The 19,112-nt window shown below is 52.9% G+C and overlaps 6 protein-coding genes across 6 annotated transcripts; 1 reads left to right on the forward strand and 5 right to left on the reverse strand.

Annotated features, from left to right (window-relative positions):
- Positions 1–181: 181 nt before the first annotated feature.
- On the reverse strand, positions 182–1,515 carry HMPREF1120_00826 (uncharacterized protein; the record flags this gene model as incomplete). Its single annotated transcript, XM_009154828.1, has 3 exons — positions 182–424; positions 478–1,362; positions 1,438–1,515. 3 exons carry the CDS (start codon positions 1,513–1,515, stop codon positions 182–184), a joined length of 1,206 nt encoding a protein of 401 aa, XP_009153076.1.
- Positions 1,516–3,244: 1,729 nt separating this feature from the next.
- On the reverse strand, positions 3,245–3,830 carry HMPREF1120_00827 (peptidyl-prolyl cis-trans isomerase-like 3; the record flags this gene model as incomplete). The annotated part of the gene is made up of 2 exons (XM_009154829.1): positions 3,245–3,757; positions 3,819–3,830. 2 exons carry the CDS (start codon positions 3,828–3,830, stop codon positions 3,245–3,247), a joined length of 525 nt encoding a protein of 174 aa, XP_009153077.1.
- A 675-nt stretch (positions 3,831–4,505) lies between these two features.
- Positions 4,506–7,604, reverse strand: HMPREF1120_00828 (uncharacterized protein; the record flags this gene model as incomplete). Its single annotated transcript, XM_009154830.1, has 5 exons — positions 4,506–6,218; positions 6,265–6,338; positions 6,387–6,539; positions 7,095–7,481; positions 7,559–7,604. The coding sequence occupies 5 exons, from the start codon at positions 7,602–7,604 to the stop codon at positions 4,506–4,508; spliced, it is 2,373 nt and encodes a 790-aa protein (XP_009153078.1).
- Positions 7,605–9,691: 2,087 nt separating this feature from the next.
- HMPREF1120_00829 (protein kinase) lies at positions 9,692–11,692 on the forward strand (the record flags this gene model as incomplete). The annotated part of the gene is made up of 1 exon (XM_009154831.1): positions 9,692–11,692. The coding sequence occupies one exon, from the start codon at positions 9,692–9,694 to the stop codon at positions 11,690–11,692; it is 2,001 nt and encodes a 666-aa protein (XP_009153079.1).
- A 1,933-nt stretch (positions 11,693–13,625) lies between these two features.
- Positions 13,626–14,450, reverse strand: HMPREF1120_00830 (uncharacterized protein; the record flags this gene model as incomplete). The annotated part of the gene is made up of 1 exon (XM_009154832.1): positions 13,626–14,450. One exon carries the CDS (start codon positions 14,448–14,450, stop codon positions 13,626–13,628), a length of 825 nt encoding a protein of 274 aa, XP_009153080.1.
- Positions 14,451–16,119: 1,669 nt separating this feature from the next.
- On the reverse strand, positions 16,120–17,728 carry HMPREF1120_00831 (alcohol dehydrogenase; the record flags this gene model as incomplete). The annotated part of the gene is made up of 6 exons (XM_009154833.1): positions 16,120–16,658; positions 16,721–16,909; positions 17,131–17,156; positions 17,304–17,440; positions 17,534–17,560; positions 17,624–17,728. 6 exons carry the CDS (start codon positions 17,726–17,728, stop codon positions 16,120–16,122), a joined length of 1,023 nt encoding a protein of 340 aa, XP_009153081.1.
- Between the last annotated feature and the right edge of the window lie 1,384 nt (positions 17,729–19,112).

Below are 19,112 nucleotides of genomic sequence, written 5' to 3' on the forward strand. Positions count from 1 at the left end.
AGCTGTATCCACAAAAGGCGGCGTCCTCTGGCCGTGTTGAAGAAACCCTTCTCCGCATGAAAATCAGGAGCGGCAGGCGGTCGCGTACGAACTCTCCTGTTGAACGTCTTACTGCCTTGAGCCTTGCCCAAGGGAAGGAATACTTTCCTAGTCGAAATTGGACGAAAAAGCCCTCCATACCTCACTCAATCAATGGTTTCTTGGTCGATCCGACAAGTGCGACCCCAAGACAGCTCATGGCATTGGGATCTGAGGCGCGTATAATGGTGGCCAAGGGTAACATTGGATTATCGGCATTGACATGTGAAGCGTCACGGGCGGCTTGTTCGATGGCCTCCATTTCCGCCTTGCACGCGGCATGATCCAGAGGACATACTACGATTGGCTGTTTGAGAATAATGTCTTTGGCACCATTCATAGAAGCCTATAAGCGCAGTTAGCCTCCGTCAAAAGCGAACCCCGACATTTAAAATATACCTTGATGGTCAAGTAGTATTCCACCTTGTACAAGCCTGCGGTTGTCGTGAAGCCCGTGACCGCATATGTCGGAAAGGCGGCCCTGCCACGCGGCATGATGCCATCAGCATCGCGAAGATCATTAGCAGGAAAAACAAGTCCAAGATTGGTAAAGTAGCCGGCTTCAGGCATCTTGACCCCGACGTTCTCCGTCTTCTTGACGAGACTCTTGGTCTTCCTCTGCGGTTCGTCCCCTTCATGGTTATAGATGACTTCTTCATCGATGCCAATTTCGATCTTGCGAATCGTGACTTTGCGCGCCTTGCTCAACCAATCTGGGTTCGGCGACAGTTTGATGTACACGCTGACGGGATCCAGAGGCCCATACGACCACCTTGGCAACGAAATGCCCAGGGTGACCAAATGATCCGAGACTCTCTCTGCTGTTTCGGGACGATTGTACATGCCAAAGGTGGACAACGTGTCGTATCGCGCGATCGGGACAGGAGTGACATATTGTTTGCGATCACCAGACCCGTACCCGACCGTCACCACCATCTCGTAGTATGTTTCGGCCGTTCTTCTGGGCAACTGCAAACTGGCGGGCGGGACTCGTCTGGCAGTTTCCTGTCCTCCTCTGCCAAAGGGAATGAAGATGACAAACGGTAGGTCCATGTACATGATCTCTTCGGAGTCTCTGTTGGCCGGACATCGGAACAATAACATTTCCTTCCCAACTGTTTCCGTCGATTCCTTCCTGGGCGCCGCCAGGTGTTTCTTGGCCACCGAGTCTGCATGAGGGTGGATGCTTTCTCGTCTCTGCAGGGATATGGTGACGATGGAGATGTTCACCGGGCTCGAGATACCGGTCGCGGGGCGGATTTCTACAGTTCCTTCGATGCGAGGCTATTGCAGGTCAGTCAGCAGCCCTACCTAAGAGAGCGAGCATTCAACGCAACAACACCCGAGTAGGCGACTCACCAGTGTGGCAGATATTCCTGGGTATCCGACCAGAAAGTTTGTGTTCGGCCGACCAGATATTCGCACAAATGCGCTCATCTTCTCACGAAGCTGGGATATACTTTGGGCACATCAGGCTTGGTCAGGCGTGTTTGTATTCTGGGCGAACCGTGACGGCATTCAGGTTGGATGGGACGCGGGGAGTGAAGCGGCCTGGTCAGCAACACTGCGAGGCCCATAGAGACGTCCTCCAGCGTTGCTGTCTTACAGGCAGGTGAAGGCTGACCCGCGCAGGATATTCTTTGTGAGCATAGCAGTAGGAATGATGACGAGTATTCGAGGCCGCAGTGCTTTGTGTTGTCGAGGGTCGCTCGTGGAGAGGCCGCTTCGTGGCGTCTGCCTACGAATAGATGAGTGAGTAGAGAATGCGATAATAATAATGTCCACCAAGTCCTTGAGGAAGAATGCCCAGGTAACTATTGTGAAATAAGCTGGTTAGAGTGGGATGTGATGTTGTGTTGGGGTGTGTGAGCGCAGCGCGGCTCGTGGAGATCAAGTTGTCGTTGCAGACGCAAGCAGCGCAGGCGGATTCGGAGGGGATCCCAAGGGTCGAATTCCGCCCGGACTTGGAGCGGACACCAACAAGTCAGTCACTCGGATGAAGTCTTGGATCCTGGGTAGGACAACGACAGGAACAGCACTGGAGTACTGTATCTCCTCTTCTGCTCTGGTCTTGAACAACGCACTCATAAGGTAGCATTGTAGTAGCAACGATTGACTACTAGTCGTACCGCTACAATACTGGTTGCTCAGGCGCTGAGCATCCCCATACCATCCTTCAATTCTCCGTGAGGCATCCCGTCAGCCCCAGGAATCGATCGATTGCAAGCTTACAATTGGACACATGCACGTCAGCCCGGGACGCCGTCGATCTGGTGCGTCGGAGTTCTGATGCCATCATTGCACTACTAGTAGCTAGTAGTAGGCGGAAGAATTGCATGATTCATTTCTTTCCGTCGTTCAACCCCTTCTGAGTCTGCATTTCCCGACGAGGGGTGATATGACGAGAATTGAGTATGTCGACTCTGAAGCAGCGGGTTGGTCTCTTGAGTGGAAAGCATTCCAACAAAGTCCTACTCCCCAGCCTTGTTCGATTTGTGGTAGCCCCTCCTGGCCATTGACCTTAAACACTGTGCGATATCTGAATGCGCTCCCACAGTAGCGACTTCAGTCCTTCTCCTCCGCGTAGTTCTTTTCCTCGGACTCCAGAGCGCTTTGTGCCGTTTTCTCTCTGCAGTCGATGGAGCGCCAGTCAACTGTAGTACGCAGCGCCTGACAAGAGCTCCACGGATATGAGGAGAGCTAATAAGGTACCGTCAGAACATGTCAGACCATGCCATGACGCAGGACCCCGTGAATTCGATGATACCAACCTCGAGCCCATGATGGACATTCATCTCCCAGGCCCTGATGGTATCGAGGGTATTGCCACGACATAACCCTGAAGAGCTAGGCGTCATGCCTTGCCTGAGAAGACAACAGTTGCTCTTCGAAGCACTCTGATCAGGACCCGCGCTGAGCTCCTAGGTATGTCTGTATGCGGAAAACCCCCTTTTGCCGAGGGTTCCTCGTCTTCTCAGGCAGTCAAAGGTCGGACGATGGGCCGGGCGACAGAATCCGATAGCATAAACAACTCTCCCTCTTTACGTCCCGTCAACCTGCCAATGGACTCGCATGTATCATCATCTCGTCTGCTCAGGCAGTCAAAGATCGATCGAAGGGCCAGCGTAGAATCCAGAAAATCTTAGTCTGCCGTAGCTCTTGTGCATCAACCCGCCAACGGATTCGCATGCACCGTAACCCTCTCCAGCACAATCTTCTCATCCTTCGGTCTGAACTTCTTATCAACTTTCACAGCCTCCATCTTTTCCAACGCACCACCCTCTTCCGCGCCATCAATGACCCGTCCAAACACGGTATTTTTGCCATCCAAATGCGCCGCCTCCTTGAACGTAATAAAGAACTGGCTCCCATTCGTCCCGGGTCCCTTGTTCGCCATCGAAACCATTCCTCGCCCACTATGTCTCAACGCGGGCACTTTAATCTCGTCCTCGAAATACTGTCCCCAAATCGACGTGCCACCTTTAGGAATCGGATTCTCCTCAGTGTTCCGCGGTCCCAATGATGTGTCTCCTCCTTGAACCATAAAGTCTGGAATCATCCTGTGGAAGGGTGTGCCGTCGTACGCTCCGGACGCGCATAACGCTAGGAAATTCTCCGCCGTTTTGGGTACCGATTCGCAGAAGATTTCAATCTTGATGTCTCCGTGGCTGGTATGTAACTGACACACACTAAGTAAGCCCGCGCACGCTCGCAAGAGATAGTAGGTTCTCACTACTTACTGTGACCGACATGCTGCGGAGGGATGTCCATGAACAAATGGCGCAGCCCAGTACAACAGGAGAATAAGAACCCGACCCTGTCAATTCAATCAACGAATAAACCGGTCCACCTCTGTTTCGCGAGGAATAGTCAAATAAAGTGACCAACGGTTGCTGGGTGCCCAAGAACTACAAAGTATGAGACTCGTGCAACATGCAACGCGGAACTTGAACTGGCCGCAACGGAAATGATCTAATCAATCGGTCACGTGATATTTATGTACATATCAATGGTACGACTACAAGTAGCAGATCCAGGAGCACAGCCTTGTGTCCGTCGAGGTATACAATGTCACAGTATATGCTTGACCAAGTCAGAACGGATGATCATCAATTCCAGCTATTTCGCCGTCCCCGTTCGTTACCAATAGTTCATAGGAAATTCGCCCGGCACCCTTGCCCGTCCGACCACCTATTGACTGCATTCCAGTTCCAGTACCAGCAATTCTGCATGTGTGCAATAAGGTGTTTGGTATCTCCGACTGCGCCATAGTTCATTCCAGGTATATAGTCATCACAAGAGAAAAAGAGTCCCGCCCTAGTGGTACAAGTTGAGCTTCTGCTCTAACATGACAAGAATCGAAAGTGTACAAGGATGATCAAATCCGTTGATGGGCACTGTATCATGACTGAGATCGACGGTCGACCTCACATCGTGGCCGACAGTAACTTTGTGTTCTTTTTGGATATCCAGTGAAGCAACATGCCATCCAACTGTGACTGCATTTCTGCTAATTTGGTCCGCTCATCCGAAAAGAGGTTGTGCATGAGCGGGTGCTCGGGGCCTACAGGCACGACGTTCGACTTATCATACACAATGATGAGAAGATCCTTGATGTCTTGATCATTCTCCATGTATGTTCGAAGTGAAGCGTCTGACCATGTCGGAGTAGACCTCGATGTTGAGGGAGTATGAGTAGCACTGGACGGGGACGGTTTCGAAGTGCTGACGGTGCCTTCCGAATCCGTTGGATTGGAATCCAGTGGTGGAGGAGAGGATGGCAGAGTCGTAGATTGAATCGCCGAATGTCCGTAGTCTCCAAATTTGTTCGGTGTTGAAGGTTCGATGGGTGAAACTTGCATGGCGGAATCAGACCTGGGTTGTAACACTTGCACGTTCGTGACTGGTGAGACACTCCGCCGTTCCTGATCTTCAGCCTTAGGAGTGACATCTTCTGCGTCAGACTCGCTGTCGTCGATTGCAAACCGCTCCTTGGCTCTCTTTGAGTAGGTCGGCTTCACGCCAAACCCGGCATCCGTACTCGTGGTAGGGGCAGGCTTCAGTGCTGTGGTAATAGACGAGAAGATGGTTCTCTTTTCGGTGAGAGAAGGGAACCTGTTGACTTGAGTGGATGTCGGAGACTCCACCCGCTCATCGCCGGCCTGTTCTTCCGCCAGCGGGGGTTCGGCCTCTACTTTACGTACCGTCGTTGGTGGTGCAGGCGCAGGCTCTGTCGGTGCAGGAGGTATTCCAGCCTTGGTGGCGGGTGTCGTTGTAGCTGTGTCTCGTTGTTGAACTCTCGAATCCGTGGCGGCAGCAGCTTTGGGTGAAGTTGGTGGAGGTGTCTTTTGCAGTTTACTCGGCTTCCTTTCTGGACCGACTTCTGACTTGTTGGACAGCGACTCCATTGATTCTTTCGATTGCGGCGCTGGTCGAGCATCTTCCACCACTCGTTCGCCCTCTTCGACCACAGACCCCTTCTTCCTCTTGAAGAGACCACTGAGCATGCCCTTCTTTTCTTTCTTCTTATCCTTATCTTTGTCCTTTTCTTTAGCCTTGTCATCGATCCCGACAACCTTATCGAAGGTTTCCAAACTTGGCCGTTGGCGGATCTCTCCATCTGTTGTATCAGCAGTGTCTGAGTCGCCTCGTAATAGTCGTGGGGTCAAAGAAATCTTCTTGGTCTCGACCGTGTCATCTCTAAAGAAAGAGTCCGTGTTCCTGACCACGCCTTTTCGTGAGCGTTGCGTGGAATCCTCTGATTGTGACTGCTCTGGGCCGGTATTCGGATCTTGTGACTTCGTGGGGCTCGTTAACGACTCGTCCCTCAAGCTATCCTTACTAGCCGTCCGTTGAACACCGTTTACAGTGACGCCTTGACGCTGTTCTTGAGATTCCTGCTCTGCAGAGGCTGCAAGTTCCTGGTCCTCGGCGATATCGCCCTCGTCAGAAGTGTCTAGACCGGTATGTTCGAGCTGACTCTCCTCGTCCTCCTCGTCTTCATCAGAGAAATCGTAGTCGCCCGGTTCATAGTACGTAGGTGGGGCGAATTGGACCGTCTTCGCATTTCTCCTGCGCATGGCCTTTTTCAAAGGATTCTTGGACTTTTCGGGATTGTCGCCAAGCATAGACGCAGACAACTGCAATCAGATTAGCGACGAATTCGAGATGGTGGTGCGTACCTACGTCAACATTTCGGTGTTTGTTCAAACGAGCCAGTCGTTCCGTGGGTGTCTCAATATGCTCCGCTGGTAGGTAGCCTGCAGAAGTTAGCTAGCCGAAGTCTTCGAAACGGAATGGTTGCTTACCAATGCTCCCATCTTTGACGACTCGTACAAGCCACCAGTAACTGTTACTGTCGTCAAGCAACACCATGGTGTCACCTTTCGTTGCATTGGCTTGACCTTCAACGGTTGCGACAAAGGTATGCAGGGCATACACAAACTCGAAGTCGATATCCTCTATTTCTCGTAAGCATTCTCCTCCCCAACCAGAATCAATGAAGCGGTTGTCAGGACAGAAATGAAAATCATCGGCGTCATCATCTGAGCTCGATTCGGAATATTGCAGGTAAGTTTCGTCATCTTCCCAGCCGTCATCGTCTTCGTACCCGAGGTCTCCATGGTAATCGTCGCACGCAGTGGTTGCCTCTGCCAAGACTGGGTCGTCCAGCGGCAGCAAATATCTTGTGAATTCTTGCGATTCAGAAAGCGGGATTCTGTAGTACTGAGAGGGTGACCCAGTATGTCGCAGTGGTGTAGGGCGATCATGCTCGCGTCCAGGATCTTGATTACTTCCACAACGCTGGTTTGTGCCAGCGTATGCCTGCTCCTCCTCATACTCACCGTGATGACATGCCGATAGTGGTTGTGAGGGGCGTAGGGGGAAGTGTTCAGGGGTAGAAGAGAACGGTGAAGAAGAAGGAATGCCTCGAGTCGGCGTTGAAATTGAAGCCAGGGAAGCTTCAGAATCCACGGAATCCGCTCGCGGGGGCCAAGGGGGAAGGGTGTATTTACCATCTTCGATTGACGGTGAACTGGAGATTTTGTCCATAAGATCGTCATCCAAGTCCTCATCCTGGGAGTCACCGCCTTCTCCGTCATCCAGGTCCTCTGGGTGGTATCCATTTCCGATGGCTCCATTTTGGGATGTGATGTGATCGTCGTCTCGCTCGTCCTCCAGGTCATCGTAGAAATGTTGATCGGGCAAATATCCACCATCGGGCCCATCTTCCGACGCCCGAGGGCTAACATGTTGCTGTTGAAAAGCCTCTTCCTCGGCGTGTCTTAATGTTTGTGCTTGATGCGGCGCGGCTGGTCCGAAACCATATGGAGAAGGGTGTGCTGGTTGTCGTGTATGGTCCTTGGCGGAGGGCGCATCGTGATCTTGTAAGTCGAGAGTATCTACAGGCATTATGTGTAAGCAAGTACATGTCTTAGGCGGCCATCGAAGCCAAAGATTTTGTGAGCATATCTCTTACCAGCTCTCACAAGCTGTGGCTTCAGGGTGGTCATTGCGCGCACCATCAGTGCGGGAGTCTTTGGTGTCGCGTTGAGTGTTCGCCCACCACAATTGACGGGCTACGCGATGATTCAGGTCGCATAGATGGGACGGGTGTATGAGCCCAGCCCGAGGCGAGTGAAACGCGGAGGAATTGTGCTGCGGTTTTGAGCGTGGATTGATGCAGGGATGCCCGGGGGCGAGGCCAACTTTCTTGTGGTCAGGATGAGGCGCGGTAACGACTGGCGGATGTGCACTGAGCCGGCTCGAAGATGTTGCTTGAGAGAATGACGCGGTGCGAAGGATGCAGTGAGAGAAAGTGGGAGCAAACAAAGTGAAAAGGAAGGACCAGCTGTAGTCAGTGAAACCAGTTCTGGATGCGCAGGCACACTGGGTGAACTCGAAGAGTGAGAGTCGGGATGGTGTTGTGATGGTTGTACTCTAGTACTACTGAACGGGCTCGAAGTGGTGATTGGAAAATAATTGGGACGGCGGGAGGAATTGGACTCTCTGGACTCTCTCTCCCTGCAACAGGCCTAACGTCCGTCCACCGATCGACGCCAGAAATCCGGCTGTGAAGGAGGTGTGTTTCAAAAGCTGGCACACGCTGCAGACGGTCCCCCAGCGCTGGGTATTCATTGCTGCCGCTACTGCACGGGCGTCGAGATTCAAGTTTAGGGGCTTCAGGGATGCTCACTTTAGCGAGTTGGCGCTTAGACTTAGCAGGCGGCTGGGGGCCACAAGCGACTTGTTATGCAGCGGTCGGAGGCTCCTTAGACCGGGGAGGCTGAAGGTGCCGCATGGTAATTGGGCGGTCACGAGAAGGCCGTCGGGCTTTGCTGTTCACTGACAAGCGGCGTCAGGGGTCGAGCATTTTACGCAGATTAGCAGACTTCTGGGGCGCCAGTTTCATTTGTTAGTCCTATCGTGCTAGCAGAGGCATTTCAGGCCTGTTGGCTGAGTTCGAGCTGCCTTGATATTTTGTGGGGGAGCCACCGGCTCTCCTGCTTTCACTGGCTTCAGCGCCCAAGCACTCCACCCATCACCCGCCGGTGCAGCCCCGAAGCCCGACGTCCGATGCCCACCACAGGCCAGGAGGGACCGTCTCTGCACCTATAACCTGCACCCAGTACGAGCAGTGGACGGTGTGCTGCAGGCCAACCGTCATAGTCGGATATCGACTCGGAAGACCGTCATTTGTCGCGTGCAACACGCAATAAGATGGGATCATTTCTTGTTCTGGGGCTTCAGGTTATATCAACTCTTCTTTTCTGATAAATGACCCATTGACTTTACTCGGCTCAATTCTAGCCATGGGCACGCGTCAAATATATGCATTTAGACATCTTGGTTGAGTGGTCTGGTTACAGACGACCAAGTACGCTATGATAGCACTGTATGGCTGGTGCCCAGTGTCCTCCGCCCAAGCTTCTTGGGGGGCACGATGCCCGTCTGATCATCCCACTGCCTTGACAAGGTGCTCTGCCACTGGCAATGGATGCTCCATGAGGTTGTGTGTGACCGCAGCGCCCATCCACCATCGGCTGCAGTTAGTGAGTGCACCAACACCACCCACGAATCCAAATGCATGCAAACAGGTAGTCCAAATAATTTATCGTCACCTCGGCCACAAGAAGATCTGCCTGTCGATAGCCTTTCGCCTCGCTGGCTGGGGAGCTCAATTCTCATTCCCAATCTCATTATGTTATGACTGTTCACAGGCAGTGCTCGACTGGAATTTCAGGCGCTCAGGCTGATCTCCGCTCCGTACCGCCGTCAGACTCGACGCCCGCAGTCTGCCTTTCATCCTTGCACGTGGGTCTCTGAAGTTTTGACTCGCACCACTGCAATTACTGCATTACTGCGCTGCACCGCACCGCACCGCACCACCGCACACTTTTGCGCACCTGCTCGACAACTCGGCCTCGACTCCCACACTCCAGACTGACATACTTCCAACAGACCATGGGCAACACCTGCTCTAGAGATTGAGACGACAAGTCTCAGAGTCTACGCTCTTGCGTACTTCAGAAAGCAGTGCACTTGTGGCCCCGATTGCGAAGCGAACCGACCTCATTCCTTGGAGCTCTTCGCTGCCTCTGGGCGGCGCGCAATGGCGCAGGCTGACAATGTCCACCAACTCGATCACCTGCGCCTCAACTCGGATGACGAAGAAGATGTCGCTCTTGAGTCAGAGGAGGACACTTACAACATGAAGCGACCTTTTGAAAATTACTCGGTGCACTTGCGGCCGTCCCTTAGAGGATCGGCCGCAAGTCAAGACACCATCCGTGCCACTGCCACTCCACCGATGGACATACCGGCAGTCAACGATGGACCTGCTATCTTAGGCGAAGCTTCGAATCCGTCGACGTACATCGACCATTACATGCGCCATCGGAACCCTTCCGTCAGCTTTAACAATGAAATCAAGCTGGATTCCGGTGAGAGCCAAAGTATGGAGGAGCCGCTGGAGAAATCCTCAAAGCACGTGGGACGTGGCCGCTCGTTGATGCACGCTATTGAGCACGCGAGAAAGTCTTCGAGAGCGCACAGTGAATCAGGTCGTTCGCACTATGACCCTGTCACTGGTCGCTTCTTGGACAAATATTCACACAGTCCTCCGCGGGAGCAACCTCGCGTGGGCGAAGGCCGCTTCCCTCTCTTGCAGACAACAGTGGACGAAATGGCCCGAGAATCGGAGACGAACCTGGTGCAACCCATGTCCATGACGTCCGAGTCGACCATGTCTCCTCCCAGCGAGGCGATATTGACGCCAGAAGATAGTGACAATTATCTGCTCTCACCCCCAACAGACTCCCCTATTGCCCAGGCATTTTCGTACGAGGAACCGAAATCATTTCGGCGCACAGCATCACAACGATGGAGAGATGGCGATTTCAGCGCATCCCCGCAAGATTTCTTTTCCCGTGCAGGCAGTCTACGCAACAAAAGCATGCGGGATATTGCCGGGCGCGCATCCCGTCGCGACACTTCTGGGTCTACACGATCCCCTCGTTCTGCGGCATCGTCGTACTTACGCGGTTTCTCAATGAGTAGTGGAACCAACGGTGACTCGGCCGACCCAGGGCCCATGGCCTGTGATGCTGAGGGCCAGACCATCGGCGATGATTATGTTTTAGGCAAGCAGATCGGCTATGGCGGATTCAGCACGATAAAACAAGTAACTCAGCTGCAAGATGGCAAGCAACGCACGCTCGCCGTAAAAATCGTCCGCCGACAGATCGAGAACAAGTCGGAAGCCGACAATGAACAGGCTCAGGCCGAGTTCGAGCACGAGGTTGAGCTGTGGCGCTTCCTCAATCACCGCAACATTTTACCTCTGGAAGCAGTGTACAAGCTCGATGAGGCCACTTTCTGCTTCATTCCGTTAAATACAGGGGGGACGTTGTTTGACCTGGTGCGGGCTAACCGGCAAGGCGTCCGTCACGACTTAGCCAGAAGCTACTCGTACCAACTTGCATCCGCGCTCCGGTATCTGCACCTCGACGCGCGGGTCGTGCACCGCGACGTCAAGCTCGAAAACTGCTTGATTGAACCGAGCAGCAACGGCGAGCCCGGTCTGCTGCGGCTCTGTGACTTCGGAATGGCAGAGTGGCTTTCGACCGACAGCAACTCAGGCCCTCCCAGCCCTCGTTTCAACCATACCGACCGCCCTCCTCAGAAGCACATTGGCCCCGCGGACACGTCGACATCGGCGTTTGCAGGTGGAAGCCTCGAGTATGCTGCACCCGAGATCGTACGAGTTGCGGAACGTATCAAGCACTCTGATCAAGCCGAACGCGCCATTGTCTCTCCCGCGGTCGACATGTGGGCTTACGGAGTCTGCGTGTACAGTATGGTTGTCGGGTCGCGGCCATTTCAGAACTCATTCCAGCCCCGTGTGGTCATGGCCATCCTGGCCGGCAACTGGAATCGTGACCTTTTACGCCAAAAGGGAGGCGACAAAGTCTACGAAGTTGTCGATGGCTGTTTGGATATGGACGAGTCTTCGCGCTGGGACGCCACAAGAGTCGTGGACTCGGCATGGCTTGAAGAACTGGCAGACGAGGACGACAGTCTCCACAGCGGTGTGAACGGTTGGCGATTGTGATGATGCTTCGCTCTGCCACCCCATTGTCACTCAATAATCCCGAACCGCCCTCCGAGTGGTTCCCAACTTCCCGATCGCTATGCTACAAAGTCTGGCTTTCCTAGTCGATGGACGACTAGCGCATCCCTCACTCCTCACTTCAATTATATTTCTACTCCTTTCCGACTCCAGGTGCCCAAGCCGTCCGGGACGGCGATCGATCTGTGCACTCAAGGTTGTCACCGACTGGGGCACCAAGAGGTGAAACCGAGAACCAGTTTTCTTGTCTCCTCTGGTGCTGTTCGACAGCTAGGCAGGCACAGAGCGAGACCAAATGAATTGCGCCTTTTCCCTTCTTTTTTCCTTCCTCAATCCAGAAGAGGTCATGACGACTATTACGATACGATTCCGAGCAAGAAAGACTCTCGTTTCTCACGACTGTTTGTGTGTGTCTTATGCGACTATGTGTCTATGTATGTGTGTACACTTTTTGATTCTTGCAAGGCGTTGTCGGTTGCTTCTTTTTCTTCACTCGGGGATTCTGTTCTGTGCAGATTCAGTTCGGGCGGTCATGGTTATGACTATGGCATGCGTTGCCGGTGGTGGACCCGTCAATTCGCGGCCTTTCTTTTCTTTTGCGTGCCAGTGCGCTCGTTTTCAAGCTTTGTTCGAATTGGGCAACCGAGACTAGGACAGCGGGACTTTAATGTGTTTGGTGTTTCTCACCTCAATGGCACTCACTACCTTAGGTACTACTGCTGTTACTGGATAATCGAATAGGTATTCAAATCACAATCACTGGTTTTTTTTCCATCAATTGGCAAACTTTTCTTTGATTTCTCGATCAAAACAGATCAGAGCGGCGCCCCGGCATTGTTGAGGCTGAACGTCAATAGCGGCAGGTGCTCTTTGATGCTTCACGAAGCAAGGCGCGAGGCACTTTGCTACCCGCGCCCGAAGCCGCCTTCGCCGGCGTTCTATGCGCAGTTAAAGGCACCACAGTCCTAGTGGAATTCTGTTCTGTTGCCAAGTGATTCTTTCTTCTAGACTTGAAAAAAGGGCGGCATGAGCTGTTCGTAAGGTCCATCATGGGAACGTAGAGTTTCTCCTATAGACACACAGACGTGTTCCATTGAATTTGTTACTCGTACATACTGTACAGTGCCTGCACAGGCATTCTACCTGCTTTATGTAAAGTAGATTTGTGATGTCCTTTTGTTGTTCTATCACAACATGCATCTGGCCATCTATCAGCGCCGCGTGTCACTCTTCCCCAGGCCCATTGAACTGCCGTGCAAGAGAAGCTATCGTGCAAGATTGGGGCGAAAAATGGCCGATTCTTGTCCCGTTCTGTTCTGGCCTTCGAAGAGATTGATTCGCAACAGAGTGCAAGGTGTCCATGAAAAAGCGGTTCGTACTGCATGCTCTTCTTTCTGTTCTCTTCCAATGTTCACAAATCGGCCATCTGCAGTGGCCTGATTCATTCGGTCCTTTGGCATCACACACTTCCAGATATTTCGACTTCAAACAATCGACCTGTGCTGCCTTCGTGACCGACGTGAGTCAACCGCCCATTTTATGGACTCTAGGACTCTCTTCACCCGGCCAAATTGTTGTCGCAGCGAAACCCGTACTCGTACAAAACACATAATTACTCCCCTGTTGCCGTTTCGTCGTAATCATTGAACAAGACCAGCCACTTTGACTCCTTCACGCCCAACATAATACGATCCGGAACTTCTTTCTTTCGTCCAAACCAATGCCAAAACAAATTCTTCGGAGTCATATTTTGTGCTTCTTTCAACAGGGCAGGCAATAATGCCTGGATCAACCGCAACCGCAACCGCACCGCGCTCGGAAAAAGAGATCCGACGAAAAATATGCAATGCACCGTTGCTATGTATGTGGGTATCTTTGTTTCGTACTCAAACTGTCGAGAATGCCCGCACTTTCGTCAATACAGTACGGAAAAGAGGATGGTGACCAGACAGAGGAAAAGAAAATGATATGGTGCTAGCAGAGTCTTCGAGGGACTGGCTCCGGAGCCAAAGTTCCCATCGAAGGGGCTGCCGCCACCGCTGTCGCCGCTGTTTGAACCTTGGGAGCTGGAGGATTTTGTTGATGATGCGGCGGCAGTCGTGCTCGAGGTGCTGGAGGTGCTGAAGGAGGCTGAAGTCGAGGTTAAGAGTGTGGTAGTTGGGGATTCGGACGTGGCAGTTGAGGATGCAGAAGAAGATGATGATGATGTCGATATCAATGTCGATTCTGACGTGCTCGTGTTGCTTCCTTTTGTCGCCGTGCTGGCCGTACTGGTGTCGGTCGCGAATGACGCTGACTTGGTATTCGATGATGCCGGCTGAGAAGATGCTGTGACCATCGAAGAAATTGAAGCGGTAGATACCGTCTTGGTCGTTACTGTTGACACTCCTGCTCCGCCGCCATTGTTGACCGTACACAGATAGCTCACAACGTCTCCTGCGAACAGCTGCCCGATCAATGAGTTCAGAGGCGCTTGTTGGCCCTGACACGCTCGCTTCACAAGCTCCTGGGCTGACAATAACGCCTCCTCGCATTTCGTGGAGCAGGATCCTGTCCCGCCGATGGCTGGAAAGTCGTTCAGGTTGCAATTGGCAATAGTGGTGCCGTACGCTTTTGTGCAGTAGTCCGAGAACCCAACCACAGTCTGGATTTTAGTGAATGAGACCGAGGCAGACGCACTGTGGACAAGAGTGGAAGAAATTATGGCCAAGGCCAGCTTGCGCTTGATGCGTATCTCCATGCTTCGACGCTGTGGTTGTGAACTGCACTGTAGACGTCAAGTTGCGGAGGATCAAGTGCGTTACGAGCAGAGAAGGACTCGGAGGTGTTGGTAGAGGAAGGAGTGTTCAACAGTCGATTGTTTGTTTGGGTCCGGCAATATTTCAATGAAGTCCGAGTCTGGTTCACGGGACGATAACGGTTGTTGCGACGCGACAAGGTCGGAGGTGTTGATGTTATGAAGAACGTGTTGCGTCGCTGGAGGCCACCATTGTACTCAAGCTCGTAAAACACTGTCGGATTACTTGCTTCTGCTCAGCCCTGCGTTCCCTTCTGAATCAAGATTCCAATTGTTGTAATCGAGGAGTTCGCGCAGTGTAACGGTGCGACTTCCCAAGCTGCGGGACGTTGAGCTTTTCACTTTTGTTGGACGTTCGATGCCCGTCCTTTCGTCGGACCCAGTCCTCAATGGCCTGATTCTATGGTGGAGCGACACGGTCGCCCGAGGACCTTCAGACCTTCTCTTTGGTGGAAGAACACAACACTCAATGCGGTCCTACGTCAATCGGTGCACCCAAGGCCAGGATTGCAGGAGCGTGCGATACAGTCCGGTATGGGGTTGACAACAGATCTCCGTCGATCGCAATCAAATCTTCGCGGGCTGGTGGAAACGAGATCGTCGGATGATTTTATCTTCAGCGGACCCCACGGCTGGTCTGAAACACGACCGACGTGAGCACAGATGCCGGCGGCCGTGTCTCGCGACTTATACCTGCTACTCACTCCCTTGCGATGTCAGATTGATTGTGCCGTCTCTTTGCTTCCAGAAGAGCTTGGTCTGGCGACGTGGTAGATGGCGCGTGGGGCTTACGAAGAAGGGCTAGAGAAGGATACTTCCTGGAGCAGATCTGTCCTGCAGTCAAGCGCCAGGCTTCGCAGAGGAAAGAGACTCGGGTCTTGCAAAGGTCACAGCAAAACAGAACAAGGGAGAGATAGCGAGGATGCGTTTGGATGAGCTGCCTTCTCGCTCCTCAAGTTGAGCACACTGCGGCCGGCGGTATGATATCTGCCAAACCGCGTCATCATGCGCTCTTCCTCCTGCTCTTGCGTAAGGTATCCCATTACCGAGATGGCCATCACCCGGGGCGGTTGGTCAAGGCCCGTTCTACAAGTTGCAATGGAAGATGGTGCGGAATCTGTGACAGCGTTGACCCTGTGTCAGGGTTGTAAAGCACGAGGCGATGCTATGAACGGCCCTCGAAGGGAGACAACCTGAAGCAGGAGACGTGAGATCGACATGGGAGCCCGTTGACATGATTGGCGACATGGGCTGCCAGGGGCCAAACGCTGAAGCGCCGCCCACAATCGCCCACAGTCCGGCGCTTTGAAGGTGGAAACCGAAGAGGAGGACAATGGGGCTATCGAACCACGGTGATATACCCATTTACAGTACAACGTTGCAGCTGCTCCCGGAGCATTCCGGTCAGAAAAGCGCATCACATCATTTATCATTTATCATTTGTGAGTGTGGTAGCAGAGAGTATCTATTCGATCCGAACTTGAAGGATTCCGGGCATTGAACCATCCGGGCGCAGGCCACCACGTGCAGTCACGTGATGTCACATGACCACAAGGGTGGTCCATACGGCTGACACTGACGGGCGCTTATACAGGGCCGTGGGAGGCAACATTCAAGGGATGAGCACGCCTCGGAATCGGACCTTTCCAGCGACCATCTTCTCCAGCGCTTCGTTGGCCTTGTCAAGAGGGAATTTCTCAATCATGACATTGACCTTATGCACCTGGGCAAACTCGATTGCCTCCTCGGAGTCGAGAGCATGACCGCTCGGCCAAGCCGTAAGACTCAAGCCTTTCTGGATCATCGAAGCGGTATTGATCTCGACCGGGGCAGATGCTGCCAGGATGAGTAGCTTGCCCAATGGGCCAAGGCCCTGGAGCAAGGATGGAATGAGTTTCTGGTTCGGCGCCGTGAAGATGATGCAAGACGCCCCGCCCAGCTTCTGAAGCTGTTCACCAATATCACCCGCGGAGGCGTCGATGTAATCGTGCGCTCCGAGCTGCGAGGCAAACTGCTTCTTCTCCGAGCTCGAGGAAATGGCTACTGTCCTGTATCCCATCTTGCTGGCATACTGCAAGGCAAGGTGCCCGAGGCCGCCCAGGCCTTGAACCGCCACGACCGATCCGGCAATGACGTTCTGGCGTCGCAGTGCTGTAGAAGCATCTGTGTGTTAGCGGCGTGCCCTGGGATAACAGATTGCAAAATATCCTTACAGTTGAAGACGGTGACTCCCGCACAGAGCAGAGGGCAGAACTCGGCCGGGTCCACGTCCTGCGGAACGGACACAACTGCTTCTGTGCGGAGCGTCACGTATTCTGCGTACCCGCCGTTTTTGGTGACTCCGTTGATCAACTCATTGTCACACATCTGGTATAACCCGCGTTGACAAGATTTACAGGTTCCTATACACCATCGCCGTCGGTCAGCCAGCGGATCCCAGCAGACAAAATGAGCACGACCCGGCGTTAGGAGTTGTTGAGCAAAGCATCAGGGCCACTGCTCCAGCGAGCCTTTCCTGGCAGTTGATCAGACAACACCGGGTTCTCCTGATGCTCATTTGCTTCACTTTGCAGTAAGGTATGCATTCTGCACGGAGCATGTACGCAGGACTCGAATCTCTTACCATCATGGCCGCCATGCCAGGGCGCGCTGCAAAAGAGGAACAGTAACAGTCAGCTTTTGCCATGGTTCAAGACTCGCTGAACGGTTGAGGGTATCGTGGGGACACCGACACCCGTACCCGCCGCCCGAAGACAGGATATCAACACAACTCCAAGACCGTAGGCGTGTACATACCCAACACGATCTCCGATCTTCCAGCGTTTCTCCGAATCAGGCACCGCAGCCACGTCGCCAATGACTTCATGACCCGGGGTGATTGGGAACGAGTTCCCAAAGAGGCCATGCTGAACAGCATTGTCCGAGTGGCAAACCTGCATGACATTATCAGTCGCGGTGATCCAATTCCAAAAGGCAACGTCCTAGACAGTGTCTCGTCAGGTCAGCATTGCAGGAGACTATCTTACACCACAGGCCAGCACTTTGACTAGCACCTAAAAGGAACGAGACACAACTCGTCAGCTTGAGAAACTACATCTGCGTGTTTTCAAACATACCTCGCCATCCTTGGGGAGTTCAAGTGGGACCTGCTTGAATGTCAAGGGCTCGCCTTTGGCCTCGAAGACACCGGCCTTATATTCCTTGGGGAGTTGTGGTGCCATCGTTGGTGTTTGTCTGCTTTGCTTTGCTTTGCTTGCTAGGTAGCTACGGTATCTGAGCTGCGGTTGAACGGTTGTTGGTGGTTGACTAGTCTGGGCTAGGAACCGTGCACTTCGAGAATGACTACTCTGTATGCTTATATATACCCTTCAATGCGAACAGGAGGTTGCAGCCATAAATCCGGCTCTGTGCGGGAGGTGAGAGGGGCAGCCTACCTACCTATGCAGTACTTCACGTAAAGTTTGATCTACAGCGGTCCGAGTCCATTGGTTGCATTCTCTGGTGGTGGTGATGTCAAAGCGGAAGCTTCGATATCGCATCCTTGTCGCTCCACAATTGTCATTACTTCGGATACGGGGGGGCCTGTTATATATCTGTTCCACAAGGTACCTACCTTACCTACCTAGTTCATGCCCACCTGCATGCAGTGCTGTACTCTAGATTGAACAGTACTCTACTAGTACGGTACCACTGGCATCTACCTTAATATACAGGACTGTCTTATCTTTTTTTTCTTGCTGCTACAGCTGAGTGTATCTAAAAAGAAATAAATAGTAATCAGTCTCCCTGGCGCAAGCTTGAACCCTGCGGCCGAAAGAAAGACTCTTTCTGACCAGATGCTTTGGTCAAATCCCGGCAACCTGGTCTGTTGCCAATGACTCGTGACCAACGCATTGTATTCTCCTTTACCGACCTGAACATTCTCCCGTCCTGTACAACCTACCTAGGTAGACAAGTAGCTCACCCTGTCAAGAGTTGCCTCGTGCAGGGTTTTGTCAAGGAAGCGAGTGGGTTGGTGACAAGTGTTGATCAAGCATTGCTGCTGCTGAATAAGCGGTGTTTAAAATTCTGCCCACGGGTCACCCTCGTCGCAGCGCCTGAGAGATCTCGCCACGCTACTAATCAGACTCGGTGATCGATACATCTCGGCTGAAGTGTCCACTACCTCTGATCGGAAAGCATTCCAATACCAGTAGTTGCAGCGGAATTAGAGACATGAAAGGGGGGGAAAAATCTGGTTCGGCATGAAGGTTCGGAGAAGGAGATAAAATAGTTCCCGATTGGGATTGATGGTGGTTCTTTGGGCTACGACGATCGGGGTTTAACTCCGGATCATACTTCCACAGAGAACCCGCTACTAGTAGCCGACTCTTGAGGTCGTGAGGGCTCCGGAATGCAACGAGCAATGTCTTCGGGCTGGTGTCGGTCATGGCTCCCCTTGCGAAATGCCAAACATTCCCGTGGGCACCTTCATGCAGATCGACCCGGACAGAGCCTCGGTTTGACTCAAGGCGGCAACTCTGGGCATCGGACTGGCGCTGCCAATCCCACCGACAATTTGTGAACTGTACATCTCTTGTGGGCGACAACCCCCCCACCCCCCCC

This window comes from Exophiala dermatitidis (genome assembly GCF_000230625.1).
Source record: "Exophiala dermatitidis NIH/UT8656 unplaced genomic scaffold supercont1.1, whole genome shotgun sequence".
NCBI classification, from domain to species: Eukaryota; Fungi; Ascomycota; class Eurotiomycetes; order Chaetothyriales; family Herpotrichiellaceae; genus Exophiala; species Exophiala dermatitidis.